General features: G+C 33.7%; 1 protein-coding gene across 1 annotated transcript; it reads right to left on the bottom strand.

Moving 5' to 3' along the window:
- Positions 1–233: 233 nt before the first annotated feature.
- On the bottom strand, positions 234–2921 carry LOC136208274 (short chain aldehyde dehydrogenase 1-like). Its single transcript, XM_065999082.1, has 2 exons — positions 2767–2921; positions 234–1263 (listed from the first exon to the last, which is right to left on the bottom strand). The coding sequence occupies exons 1-2, from the start codon at positions 2802–2804 to the stop codon at positions 474–476; spliced, it is 828 nt and encodes a 275-aa protein (XP_065855154.1). The 5' UTR covers positions 2805–2921; the 3' UTR covers positions 234–473.
- Positions 2922–15580: the final 12659 nt, after the last annotated feature.

The raw sequence follows: 15580 nt of genomic DNA, 5'->3' as shown, positions 1-15580 counted from the left end.
AATAACCAACATTATATATCTTAGATATAATTGATGTTTGAAAGATCTAATGTAACAGTTAAACCACTTTTTTTTTTAAATTTGGTAACATAGGACTAAAGTTGATCTTGCATAGAAACGTTAAAGTTAAATTTAGACCATTTTATTATACTGCACTTCACCGAAACCTTAGAACCAAATTTGGTCCTTATTCCAATTTTTCTTTACTCAAATTAGTCCACAATTCACCAAACTTTTGCCAAAAAACACATAAACTTCCATTATTTTCTCCTTTCCATCATTACAACTTTGATCAACGTAGAAAAGGAATCAAATAAACTAGTTTCCAAATTCCAACACAATCATAGAGTCAAAACTCCCCTTATTTTTTTTTTTATTAAAACCGGAGTACTGAACGAACGATCCAGGATATCCCAACTAGATTGGCACCTTCTAGCTCACCCGAACAAGAACCCGAAAAACCCCCCAAAATTTCAAGAAGATACCACAGTGGAAGAAGCAGAATTTCTCAAGTGAGAAGCTCCATCGACGACAAGATTCAATCCGCTAACGAACTTAGACTCATCACTAGCAAGAAACAAAGCAGCCTCAGCCATATCATTAGCATCCACTTTAACCCCTTTTAAACTAGCCATAGCAGATGTTACTTCTTCTACTACTTTCTCGGCATGAAACAACGTCGCGGTCATCGGCGTAACCACCGCGGTAGGCGAAATGCAGTTAACTCGAATACCATACCCCCCTAAATCCACTGCCAAATTCTTCGTCACGCCAACGACAGCATGCTTCGACGCCGTATACGCATACGGCGTGTTGCCGTAAAGCACTGCGGCACAACTTGCTGTGAATAGAATACAACCTTTCTTTTCTGGAATCATTACTCTAGCAGCGTGTTTTGCTCCTAATAATCCTCCGTACACGTTTAAGTCCATAACCTTTTTGAAGTTTTCGTATTTAAGTTCGTTTATGGATGGGTCGTATGTTCCGAACGTGCCTGCGTTGTTGAACATTATGTCGAGTTTTCCGTGTAGTGAAATGGCTGTGTTTACTGCCTTTTCTACGTCGGTTTCTTTCGTGACGTCGCAATTGATGTAGGTAATTGTTTCGCCGTATTCTGATTGAATTTGGGTGCATACTTTTTGGCCTAACTCGGATTGTACGTCGGCAATTATGACTTTAGCACCATGACAGACAAAGAGTCTAGCTGTGCATTTTCCGATCCCGCTTGCTCCGCCTGTTATTAATGCTACCTTGCCCTCTAGCCTTCACATTCAATAGAGTTTTTAAGAGTTAGTCTTACTACTAGAAGAAAGTTTATTTCTACGAAAATGGCGTCGCTGATCCATGAAAATCCGCTTTAAAATTTTTTTTATTTGGTGACGGCAGTCATGTATCAGTGACGAACTATTTGGTAACCATTACAAAAAAGCTAGAAATAGAACATATATATTCCTTGGAATATATGCCTATTTTGATTCGTGTGGTATCCAAAATCTTGTCGTTTGTTCCTAAAGTATTCCCTTAGTGACATTTAACCCATTTTTTTTCAAGAAAAACTAGTTGATTTGATAAATTTTATTACACGATACAATTTTTAACACGTGACATGTAAACATAACAATTGTTTTATTTTTTTCAATATAGACTTAATTTGTGGACAAATAAGAAAAAAAAATCAAGTCCTTATTTATCCACGTATTAAATCTATATAAAAAAATTAAAAAAATGATACCATGTGTTAAAATTTAATAAATTAGTTAATTTTTTATTCAAAATGGGTTAAATGTCGCATAGAACAAATGTTACCAAACGATACCCAAACGACAAAATTTTAGATAACAAAAGAACCAAATAGAGGTTTAATCCAATTCCATCTAAATGCAGAAAATGTACATAGAAAATACGCAAATTTTCGGGTAATTAGCACCGGTGGTTACAACAGTTTGGACAATGTCTCCAAAAGGTCACAAAAGTTTAATTTGCTCAATAAAATCACTTAAGTTTATTTTTGTCCCAATAAAGTCACTTTGGACGTTTTTCGATCATTTTTTCATCGAAGTTGATTACGTGACATCTAATCACACGTCTCAACACCATGTGACATAATAAAAAAATTTAACCACAAATTAATTCAAGTAAACATGGATTGTCAATTAAAATTTTAACTACAAATTAACCTACGTGACATATTGATTATCAATTAAAATATATAGTTACATTTTTTCAATATGCCAAGTGTCGTTGATGTGATGTTGAGATGCCACGTGAGCAATTTCGGCGAAAAGATGGTCGAAGCATGTCCAAAGTGACTTTATTGGAACAAAAAAAAACTTAAGTGGTTTTATTGAAGTAAATTAAACTTTTATGACCTTTTGGGGATATTGTCAAAACTTTTGTGACCACCGGTGATAATTACCCGAGATCTTCAGTGTTATGTCTAAGAGTTAGTCTTACTACTAGAAGAAATCTGATTTGCGACACGAAAATGTCGCCGCTGATCCATGATTCCGTCGCCAATATTGTTTCCGATTTGGTGACGGAATTCATGGATCAAATGTGCATTGAACATACACAAATCCACTCAATACTAATAAATTCAAGTTTATTAGTCTTACTACTAAAAGAAATCTAATTTGAACGGAACATTGTCGTCGCTGATCCATGAAATTCCGTCGCCAAATCTAGATTTGGCGACGTAGTCGTGGATCACAGACGGAACATTGTCGTCGCTGATTCGATACTAATAAATTCAAGTTATGCTCTAACCTCTTGATTGCAGGAGCTGGAGAGGAAGAACTTCCCATGATTGATTGCTTTTTGGCTTGATTTTTCAATCAGTTTGAATGAGGGATTGTGATGTGGGTTAAATATTACTTTATTTATAAATGGAACCAGTGGAAAAGACCACAGCACATGATATCAGAATATATATTTTTTTTATTTGTTGTAAAGTTACAGAAAAAGATAATTAATTAATTAATAATTTATTCAGGATTAATTAAAAAAAATCCGGGTAAATTATACCCACGGCCACTGAACTTTACCCATTTTCACATTATGGCCGTTAAACTTCATTTCTTCCCGGTATGGCTACTGAACTTTACACTTTTTTAATACCAGTGACCACTCAACGCCTCAAAACGACTGTTGACGGCTAAAAATAAAAAATCCAAAACGTTAATAATATTCTAAAAAAATTTAATTCTTGAAAAATTTCGTTTCGAGGTCATTTAGGTGTTGATTGGTTAGGAGAGAGAAAGTGAATTTTTAGAGAGAGAAAGCTCGAAAAAATGTGATTTTCGAAAATAAAAAATGTGGTTTCATGATAAATGTCGTTCTGAACAACTTTAATTCTTCAATATTTTCATTTTGACATCGTTAACGATCGTTAACGGTCATTCAGTAGCTATTACGTGAAAATAGGTAAAATTCAGTAGCCATGGATGTAATTTATCCAAAAAAATCCACATAGTTTCACTAATTTGTAGATGAACATGTGTGCTTTTTTAAAAAAATATAGGACTTGAGTTTTTTTTTTCATTTACAAAGCAAGCTCTTCAATGTTGACATTGTAAACTTGATGATAGATAAATCTCAAAATACAAAATTTTAAGAATGAATGATATTTTAATCCATTTTAATTTTTAACCTTTTAATTTTGATGTCATTTAAGTGTTGTTTAGATGAAAGAGAAAAAGTTAATGTTTAGATAGACAAAACTCCAAGAATGATGGTTTTGAAAAATAAAAAACGTGATTTCATTATAATTCTATTTTAAGGCCATCAACGGTAAAATTACTAATATCAACTTAAAAGTTCTTGATCTGTAAATAGAAAAAAAGCTCGATCTTCTGTTTTTTAACAAAATAGTTACACGAATTTGTAGATGAGTATCTATGATATTTTTCTTTACAAACACAACCATGTGATTGTCAAATTTTACATTTTTTTTCACTTTACCAAATTAAGCCGATAACGATCTCAAACTAAAAAAATTCAAGAATTAAAGTTGTTTAATATCATATTTAATATGAACCTATATTTTTAATTTTTCAAAATTATTATTTTTTGAGTTTTATTCTCTCTCTAAAAATTAACTTTCTCTTTCATAAAAAAACATCTAAATGATTTTAAATCTAAAAATTGAAAACTTAAAATTACTTAAAATATCATTTTATGCTTGAAATTTTTTATTTCGACATCGTTATCAGCTAGATTATAATAAAGTCAACCCAAATATATAATTTTACAAACCATAAAATTTATGTTTGCAAAATTTTACAAACTTTAAAAAATCACAGGTATCTACATGTAACTAACCTTGTATAATAAGACAGAGAGGTATTATTTTATAAAAAATGTAGTATATTGAGGTAATGAGGTGTACACGTGCATCATAATTGAATTTTGGGATTTATATGAAAAGCGTAGTCAATCTTAGAATTTTTTATTAATTTTTTAGTCAAAGATGGACTGCTGTGTACCTATTATATTTTATTATAAAGTTTGGAATTGTATATTCTAATTGATTTTTTCTCAGAATAATGGACCATTGTTCTTTGCAGATGGCCCCATTAAATATTAGCATCGAATAGTGTTAGGGTGTTTGGTTGCTACTTTTTCTCGTTATGTTTGTCTTTTCGGTTTAAACAGAAAAGTTTTAAATGTTTGGTTAGACACAGGACCGATCCTGAGATTTTAGAGGTCCGAGACAAATTACCAAATGGGGCCCTAATAAATAAGTGGAAATAAAAAAAAATAAGTAGAAAAGTAAATTATATAAAAAAAGATTACTTAAAAATGACACTTTTCTTGTTACATTTAACAAAATATCTAGTAAAAACATTTTATATTACTTTAAGTACCCAATTTCTTATACAGAATGATGTCTATAAGTCTTTTTAGAAGTAAATTTCTTAAATTTAATAAATTATGAAATAGTTCTAATAGATTTTATGCTCGTTACGATACAAAGCATGCTAACAGAAAAATAAAAAACCAAATTTGAAAATCACATCATTTAACGAGGTTTAGCGCCTAAGTTCTTGAAATTTGAAGATTTCGATACGTTTTTTCCAAACTTCTTTTGAAGATCGAGTAAATCAGAATCTAATAGAGTTTCTCAAAGACAACAAAAATGGCTATTAGTAATTGGAAGTTTCACAGTGAGGTGATTAGAAAACAAAATTGATTATATAGCTGATGAATTGAGAAGATGAACTGAGGATGTGAGATAATATTACTGCTTAATATTCTTTAGGATTGGAGTGTGATTAAAAAATGGAGATATAAATTGTAAATTTTTGTTGGGATTGATAGGTGGGAAAGATAATTATAGAAATACTTTGAGATAATTAGGGAATTGATGCCCAAAGTTTTTATTAGGAAATTTGGAAAGAATATGAGATCAATTAGGGAATTTAGAAAGACTATTTAATAACTGATGCCAACGTTTTTTATTTGGAAAAACTAATTTGGAAAGAATCTAATGTCAACGTTTTTAATCAACTATAATTTTTTTTTAATTTAATCAAATAAATTAAATATGTACTAATATATTACTATAATTGGGGCCCTTCTCATCCTTGGGCCCTGGGCAGGCGCCCCTCCTGTCCATGCTCAGGGACGAGCCTGGTTAGATACTTTCTATTTACATTTTATAGCTAAAAAGTAGTTTTTAAAAAAAAGTAAAGAATCCCTATATTTTTAGGAAAAATAGCATTTTCCAACAATAAATAGTAATACAATATAGCGCCTCAAGACCTGTAAAACAAAATACCGTAGACCGACGAATTCTCTCTGATGCCTAAGTTAGTATGAGAATACCAATCTTGAAGAATAGACAATGAGTTTGAGAGTATAGAATTGAGTACCTTTCTCTTTGAATTAAGCTCCTATTTATAATGATTTGAGCTTAGGCCTAGATACACTTGTCATCGTCGTATTGATCCGGAATCTACATTCCTTCTCCAAATGGCTTTAGAGTGTATTTGAGGTCCGAAGCTTTGATTCTTTTTTAAATACCTTTTGTGGATCCTAAATGGGCCGACCCAAAAATAGGCCATGGGCCTCAGAGATCCAAATGATATTATTTACCATATCAGAAGTCCCCTCCAAGGTCTGATTTGGAAACGTTCTTTAGGACTTCCTCGAGTAACGAACTATCATCATTACAACTGTTTGATGACGTCATACCTGCGTAAAGGAAAAAATTGGTCTTTTGGCTACCCGCGTCGATTTGAATCATTAATTTTTCTATTAATTCAAAAAATGACTCATAAAATCCTCTCTCTATCTTTCTTCACCTTTCTTCACTGCTTAGGCCAGAAAAAAGCTTTCTTCTTCAATCTCGACTGCCTTCGACTAAACTGTAAGTTTTTTCTCTTTGGATTTCTATGGCACCTAGAATTGGAACTAAAAAAGTTCGCAAGCCCAAAGCTTCTATTCCATTTTCGAATCCTCTATTGGACGAGGAAGAGGAAGAGGTTAAGAAACCTAAGAAAATAAATCTCAGGGTTCCTAACCAACCTTCTACCCTTACCCATAAAGATTTGGTAAATTTGAGAAAACAACATAAATGGTTAAATACTATGACCATATCCCTTCCCATATCTCATGAAAGGGCTCATCTTCCCCCCCCCCCCCCCCCCCTGCTAAAATTAGGGATCTTTTCCCAAGCATGCCCGAAGGATTCGTATCCTCTTCCTTGTATTAATATTTTGATTGATTCAACTGCAGGATATGCAATCTATTCACTTCTGGACGTTGCAGCTCGGTACCATCAGATTTCTATGAATCCCAAGGATCTTGAGAATGTTTGTTTCCGAACGAATGAAGGGACTTATGGTTATAATGTGATGCCCTTCGAATTAAAGAATGCATGAGCGACTAGTAAATAAAATATTTGGGGATGTTATTGGTGACTAGGTAGAAGTATACATAAATGATATCGGAATACCAGAATATAGCGCCTCAAGACTTGTAAAAAAAAACAGAGTTAGCAGGGGGCCGGAGACCGGCGAACCCTCTCTGATGCCTAAGTTAGTATGGGAATACCAAGCTTGAAGAATAGACAATAAGTTTGAGTGTATAGAATTGAGTACCTTTCTCTTTGAATTAAGCTCCTATTTATAATGATTTGAGTTTAGGCCTAGATACATGTGTCATCATCGTATTGGTCCAGAATCTACATTCCTTCTCCAAATGGCTTTAGCGTGTATCTGAGGTCCTAATCTTTGATTCTTTTTTAAATACCTTTTAGGGACCCTAAATGGGCCGACCCAAAAGTAGGCCATGGGCCTCTGAGATCCAAATGATACTATTTACCGTATAAAACAGTAAACAACAACATCAAATAACAGGTAAACCAAACAGACCTTTAGCTTATTTGGAATAAAGTCGGACAAAGAACAATAGAGAAATCAGATGAAGTTGGTCTGATTTGTTTACGGCATTGTGTAACCTAAGCATTAAATTTGGATTACGCTCCTAATTGGAAAGTCAAATGAAGTTTATCCGACTTCCTTATATTTACTAAAGGCTTAATATATCAGTTGCTTTCTGAACTTGTCCAAAAAAATTGATTTGCATTCTAAACTTACATAATGTCTTATTAGCCATCTAAACTTGCTTAAAGTATCATGATTAAGTCCCTAAATCTATAAGAACGTCATAAAGATGTACAAAATAGAAAGTTAATATGTTTTAAAGAATTAGAATCACGAATTAAACCTTTACTCTTTAAATTTTGAATTTTTGTTTTTATAGATTTAGATAAATTACAATGTATATCACTTTAAACAAATTCAGGAGACAAATTGATCAATGTAAGCAAGTTCATAAGGGAAAAAAGTCACTTTAAACAAATTCAAATGGCTAATATGTTATTTTAAACAATAGTTGAGAAAACTAACGAGACACCATGTAAGTTTAGGAGAGCAATCGATTTTTTTGGATAAATTCTTAGGGCTTTTGATGTATTAAGCCTTTATTAAAAGAAATGATAAGGTGTAAAAAAACTCTAAGACAGTTAGGAGTGATTTTAACTTTAATGTCTAAAGTGAAATTGTACTCATGTCGGTAATCAAAAATAATTTTATTTCTAAGATTGACAAGTGGAATCAATTTAGACATTACTACGAAATATATATATTTATTCTACGTCAATTGACTATAAGTTGGTTCTAAAAAAATTCAATTTTTTTTATTTAATAATAGAATTGAAAATTAATATTTTTAAATTCGATAAAATATTTAAATTTTGTATATAACTCGTACATAATACAATAGATTTTTTTAAAAAAAAATCACATCTATTCAACGGTTGGATCTGTTACTAATGAAAATGACGCACATGTGAAGTGTAAATAACATGATTCATGACTGTGATTTTTTTTTGCCTACTTTGGTCGGTGGCCATTTTTAAAAAATGAACTTTTTTCTTAGCAAATCGAAAAATATCAGTTATATTCTGGTCGTTAAAAAATACTTCAGTCTCTGTTTGGACAACAAAACTACACACATGTAATCAGGGCTAGATACAGGGCGGGCCCTGAGGGGGCTCGGACCCCTCCCGCCGCCAGAATCACCATGACCAGTAGTAGTTTTGGTCTCTTATATCTCCACAAAATTTGAGGTTATGGTGGTTTCGGCCCATTGTCTCCAACAAATTTTGATGAGTACTGAATTAATACCTTAAAATTGGCCCAGGTCATGTTAGACCATTTCTAAATCCAAATTCTAATTTTTTTTTGACCTGTTAGACTCTCTGTAAATCCAAAATTCTAATTTTTTTACTTGTTAGGTCCTCTCTAAATCCGAATTTCTAAATTTTTTGGCCTATTAGGCTCTCCCTAAATCCGATTTTGTTTTATTAGATACAATTTTTTTACATGTTAAGAAACACAATGTAGCTTAATTTTGAGAAGTTTTACATTGGTACTTAAAAATTAGTTTTTCACCACTCAGATTATAACACGTATATATACGAATTTTTTTTAACAAGTTCAATTTAGCAAAAAAAAAAAAAAAAAAAAAAAACACACGAACGTATAAAATCAGCCTCCCAACCGACCAATCATGTATTCTCCACTGCATGCAATTTACGAAAAGTGTAACTATATATATATTTTTTAATTTAACCAAAATGAAAGGATTGGATTGGGATTTGTTCATGTGGTTTAGTTTAAATTATTGTCATTGAGCAATGTGTATATTGTGAGGTACTTGGACAACTTTTCTTGTTTCTGGTCAAAATATTTGTGCTACTCTTTTTATTACCATATCCAAAAATATTTGGCTGTCTACTATATTATATCTCTGTTATGTTAAGGTTTGATTAAAAAATAAATATCCACAAAGGGGCTAATTATTTTAACTAGAAGATTTTTTTCTATTAAATCATAACGTAATTCTGGAGAGTCTGCACCACTGCGATGATATCTTTAAACCACGTGGTAGGTACTTTAAATGGATCTGGATCGGACAATTAGTCCAAGGATTTAAGATTTCTCCATACTCTATCACATCCATTAAGTTAACTAATAGATTTTCTCACGTTATTTTGGGGTTAATTAAATTTGTGGGAATTTATGAAATATCTCTCACTTGATTAGCCTTAATTTTAGAAATTCCCTCTCAAGATATTGTTAAATTTAAAGATGTAATCGACCCGAGCTTTGGTCTGTTTAGGTTTGGTTCATCAGAAAATTGACGAGTTTGAGCTCGAGTTTAACATTCTATTCGTGAACTGTTCCCGAGCTTATTAACAAGCTCGTTCACGAGAATCTCGTTAATTCAGTTCATGAACTTTGGACGCGAACAACTCATTAATTATATTAATTTGAATTTTTTTAACACAAACTATAAAGTTTTGAAACATATAAAACTAAATTTTACATAAAATTAGTTTGTTTTATATTTCCTTCTTTATAGAAATATTATTAATAAAAAATAATCGAACCAAATGATGAGGACATCTTTTCAGCAAGTTCCAATTCGAGCTTAGGGATGTAGTAAGGTAACAGATTCCGTCAGATATATGGGGGAAGTGGTTCAGAAGAGGAGAAAGACACACATAAAAGTTCTAATCTATCTTTTCTTCTGGGCGGATCTACTTGGGCGAATCTACTCGACGTATCTACTTTGATGTATCTCTGAAAGATATCTAGTTGGACGGATCTACTTCGACGTATCTACCTTGGCGTATCTACTCATCAACGTATCTACTTCCAGTATCTACCTGGGTGGATCTACCTTGGCCTATCTATTCGTTGTATCTCCATCGATGTATCTACTTCGATGGATCTATCCATTGTATCTACTTCGTCCCAGTTTGGCGGATCTCACTCTACCTTGAATCCTGGCAAATCATCTTCATCAAATGTAGACAAAATGAACAACACGTGCACCTGATGGCGTATGTTGGATGAATAACTAAAGCGAATCCTAGAGATTACTTCCTTTCCAAGGAGTGACGTTTCCTTGTCTAGGAAGGATAGCCACAAGCTTTCTTTCCTTCACAATGAAGGATATAGATCTTACCTATTCTACAAGTCTTCCTTCCTTCACAAGGAAGGATATATAATCTGCCTATTTTACAAGATTTCTTTCCTTCAAAAGGAAGGATATAATTTTGCCTAATTCAACCTAATTTATCCTTTATTTTCTTTTAGTTGTAGCCCTAGTAAGGGTAATTATGTCTTCAAGTATTTAAACTCCATCTTTGTAAGGAAGTGGAATTTTTGATCAATTTAAAACTTTCTCTTTGAGAATTAAGGGTTTATACCTTTATCTTGGGATTCACTCCTTCTAGTTTAGCTAGAGAAGAACATCTTTGTTGGTTTATGATTAAAACCTTCAGTTTATCGCTTTCAATTTGTATCAGTTGGTATACAGATTGAAAGCGATAAAGTGAAGGTTTTAATCGTAAACCTATAAAGATGTTCTTCTCTAGCTAAACTAGAAGGAGTGAATCCCAAGATAACAGTATAAACCTTGAATTCTCAAAGAGAAAGTTTTAAATTGATCAAAAGTTCCACTTCCTTATAAAGACGGGGTTTAAATACTTCCCATGAAGAAAACTAAAAGACATAATTACCCTTACTAGGGTTACAACTAGACCTGGACATGGACCGGGCTGGGTCAGGCTCGGACCGGGCCTGTCGGGCTTTTCATAAAGCCTGACGAGCCCAAGCGCAGCCCAGCCCGTAAGAAATTTAGCTGGGCTCGGGCTCGGGCTCATGCCTAAGAAATGAATCCCAAGTCCGTCCATCCAAGCCCATCTATCTATTAAAAAAAAATACAATTAAATTTAAAATAATACCATAAACAATTCAATTGAATTAACATAAATGATTTGTTATTTGTTGTTTCTAAAAATTTCTCTGTAATTTGTTGGGTCAGATTTTTTTTTTTAAGTATCACTTCCATGAAACTCAAGACAAGGAATATTTTGCAGCATATGCATTTAAGACAAGTTTGCTATCTGGAAGATGATTAATTACTACATTTTGCTGTATCATTGGATGATGCCATTTCTCCCTATAAGATTATCTAGATTGAAATCTTTGTTTCATGTTCCCATTTTTTCCTTTTTTTGTTCTACAAGTTGTATAGTAGTAAGTTGGAATGCCTTTTCGGGGGTGCCAACCTGGTTGGGATTTCCGTTGGGTTAGATCCATATTTCAATAAAAAAAACCCACTAATAACAAAAAAAAAATCCCTAACACCGCATTTTATATATTTAAGAAAATAAAATCAACAAACTTAAATTATTTATACTTATCTTTTAGTTTTAAAAGAATTTTATGGGACAGACACGTGGTTTTCTAGAAAATGACAATGTAAAGTGGGCGGCAATTATGCCGCCCAGTTTCTACAACTCTCAGCGAGTCGTAGGAGCGGTATTTTTTCAGTATTTAGCGACTGAAATTTAGATGGTCGCTAATTTTGGTCGCTAATGCCCTGTTTTCTTGTAGTGATATAATATATTTTTTTTATCGGGCCGGGCCGGCCCGATGTAAAATTGGTAAAGCCCAAGCCCGCCCAGTTTTTGACGGGCTTACATGGACTTGGGCTGGACCGGGCCTAACAACATTTTTATGTGTCCAAGCCCGGCTAAATGGGCCTGGGCGGGCCGGTCGGGCTCACCGGCCCATGCCCAGGTCTAGTTACAACTAAAGAAAGAAAATAAAGGATAAATTAGGCTAAATTAGGCAGAATTATATCTTTCTTTTTGAAGGAAAGGAATCTTGTAAAATAGGCAGATTATATATCCTTCCTTATGAAGGAAGGAAGACTTGTAGAATAGGTAAGATGTATATCCTTCATTGTGAAGGAAAGAAAACTTGTGGCTATCCTTCCTATACAAGGAAGGAAACTTCACTCCTTGGAAAGGAAGTAGTCTCTAGGATTCGCTTTAGTTATTCATCCAACATACGCCATCAGGTGCACGTGTTGTTCGTCTTGTCTACATCTGAACATGATCTGTCAGGATTCAAGGTAGAGTGAGATCCGCCAAACTGGGTCGAAGTAGATACAATGGGTAGATCCGTCAAAGTAGATACATCGACGAAGATACAATGAATAGATAGGCCAAAGTAGATCCACATAGTTAGATACTGGAAGTAGATATGTCGATGAGTAGATACGCCAAGGTAGATACATCAAAGTAGATCCGCCCAACTAGATACCTGAAAGAGATACATCAAAGTAGATACGTCGAGTAGATTCGCCAGGTAGATCCGCCTAGAAGAAAAGATAGATTAGAACTTTTTTGTGCGTCTTTCTCCTCTTCTGAACCACTTCCCCCACATATCTGACGGAATCTGTTACCTTACTACTTCCTTAATCTCAAATTGGAACTTTCTAAAAAGATGTCTTCATCATACTCCCCTTCTTTAAAAAAAAGAAATAGGCTCAGACTCCCCTTTAAACACCAGCAAACCATCCCCCATTTATCACCAAGAGTGCCCTTCCTATTCGTCAAATGTTCCATGAAGCTCCTTGTCGTCGTCATCGTAGGTGTACTCATTTTGGCTCCATCCAACGTCTTCCAATTCATCATCATAGTAGAACCTTTCTTCATTATCTTCATAATTAGGAGCTTCGCTTTGGTTCCACTCAATGTTCCTTGACTCATCTTCATAAAACCTACCTTCATCAGCTTCATAAGTATGTTCATTTTGGTGCCACTCACCATCCTCCAACTCATCATCACAATGAAATCTATTCTCCTCATCTTCATAAGTAGCCTCATTTTGGTTCCACTTAGTGATCTGATGCTCATCTTCATCATAATAGGTTTCATCATTTTCATCATAATCAAGTTCATCCTCATGATGATGTAATCTACCATCATCATATAACTCACCATCAAAGTCACTCTCTTCCCCTTCAATCCCATTCCTGGACCCATTATCATCATACTCAAGTTCATTGTTGCTATCCAGCTCATTCTCATAATGGTCCTCCTCTTTATCAATCTTCCACTCGAGTTCATCTCCTTCATGATTATTTTCAAATTCGTACAACTACTCTTCCTCCACCCAATCTTTCCCACAACCTCTCACTTCCATCCGCTCCTTCTTATAGTTTAAGCCGATCACTCCATTCGTCGAGTGGTCTGACTTAAACGATGTTCTACATCCGAGCATTGTTGATCCGCCAACATCTCTCCCATCACCATAGCCATCAACATCCACACATAAAATGAATTCATCATCCGCCTTAAAGAGATTCGCCACCACTTGCTTCCATTCAATTGATTTTATCTATTCCTCTTTCTCTTTGATCTTATGTTGATTTATTAGAGACAATCTACTTTGATTGTTTTTCTGGTTGAGATTCTAACTTACTTTGATCTTGTATTTTCTTTGTACTCGTGAACTCGGAACTAGAGTTGAGGGCACTTCATTTGCAACGGTAGATAGTTAATCATAAAAGGTATTTCCTTCTATCCTCCTTTGTATTAAATAACGATTAACGGATCTTGGTTTAAGGAAATAGGTAATTTTTTTTGTATTTTCACTGCCATACGATTGCCTATTTACCTTCATTTATTACAGGTGTCATCTGATGAGCAAATGAAATTTAACAAAAATGACGTTTTCTTTGGATGACAGGATTGTGTCATCGAAAGGCCACATGTGAATCGAGCGCGTTTTTAATTACGTCTTCAGATGACATAATGTTAAAATACTGTCACGGAAAAAATTCAGACGACCTGAAAACAAATGTCTGTCATGTATCTTAATTGTGTCATGTGAAAGGGAAAATGACATAGTGTTGGTTGCTAATGTTAAGGGTAAATTGCTCATGGTTGTAAATGTTAAAAGTATTTTTACACCTTATCCCGAAAAAATAATACAATCTTCTACTTAGAAATGCGGAAAAACACAATTTTTATTTTTCTTAGTAAAATATATTGAAGGGTTATTATGTCATTTGAAAAGATAATCCATATGATTGTATATTAAAAAAGAGATAATCCTTATTTTTTTAATACAATAATTTATATAAAAGAAAAAAAAGGTAATGTGCATTGATAACAACACAGATAAATCTTTCTAGAGTGAGGAATAAGGGCAAATTAATAGAAATAACGACAAGCTGTTATTCCTCCTAGAAATCGGATTAATAACGATTACTACATGGTTTATGTAGAATTAATGATAATTAATGTAGGATTAATGCAGAGGTAAATATGCAATAATGAAGAAAATCAAGGAGTCTCTAGCATTATGCCATACCACGTGGGCCATGACGATATACGCCATAATAAGATACGCCCCAATAAGAGCGGGTAAAAGAGACACGTCATTGTTCTCACGAAGAGCGTATATACGCCTTAACGGTTCTAAGAATACCAAGGGGTCACTTTACAACCATCCATGAATGGGAATAATTATAAATATAATTAAATGGAAATTAATAGCCATTAAAGAGAGTAAGGGCATGACTGTTCATCTACATCTCCATTTGATAACATCCAAATATTATACATGGGGAAAAAGCATAATTAGACAAAGGATGAGGGAGCCGCCAGCATAAGCAAAGGTACGCACCAATAGGGATTAGACATCCAAGGATCAGTCATCCATACTCTTATGGATAAGGATCCACCGACGAATCTCCAAGACAGATACAAAGGTGCCAAAGGACAAAATGGCATTAACATCCAACGGTTAATAACCATCAAGAAGTCATTTATTAAACATGACTCTTCACCTACTTCTCCATTAATTTTGAAGGTTACAAAAACCTATATAAATACCCCCACTCCGAGGTATTCGAGGTACACTTACTGATTCTTCACTTTTGTGCTTATAGTTTATTCTCAGAATTATTAATGACTTTGTCATCGAAGTATCTCCGACCGATCCCAACGGCGCCACAGTGTGAAGTGCTCCGACTGAATATTTTTCACAAGTTATCATACACAATAATCAACATTCAAGGTGCTAATTATTTGGGTTATGCTTAATAAATTCTTAGCCCCTTATATTTGTTTAAAAAAAATTCAAGTGCCTCTACACTTTCAAAACGTCCTATTTATCCTATGAACTTGCTTAAAGTGATA

This window comes from Euphorbia lathyris, chromosome 10 (genome assembly GCF_963576675.1).
Source record: "Euphorbia lathyris chromosome 10, ddEupLath1.1, whole genome shotgun sequence".
Taxonomy (NCBI): domain Eukaryota; kingdom Viridiplantae; phylum Streptophyta; class Magnoliopsida; order Malpighiales; family Euphorbiaceae; genus Euphorbia; species Euphorbia lathyris.
The sequence above is the reverse complement of the archived record's forward strand: the minus strand, read 5'-3'. Positions and strand labels throughout refer to the sequence as shown.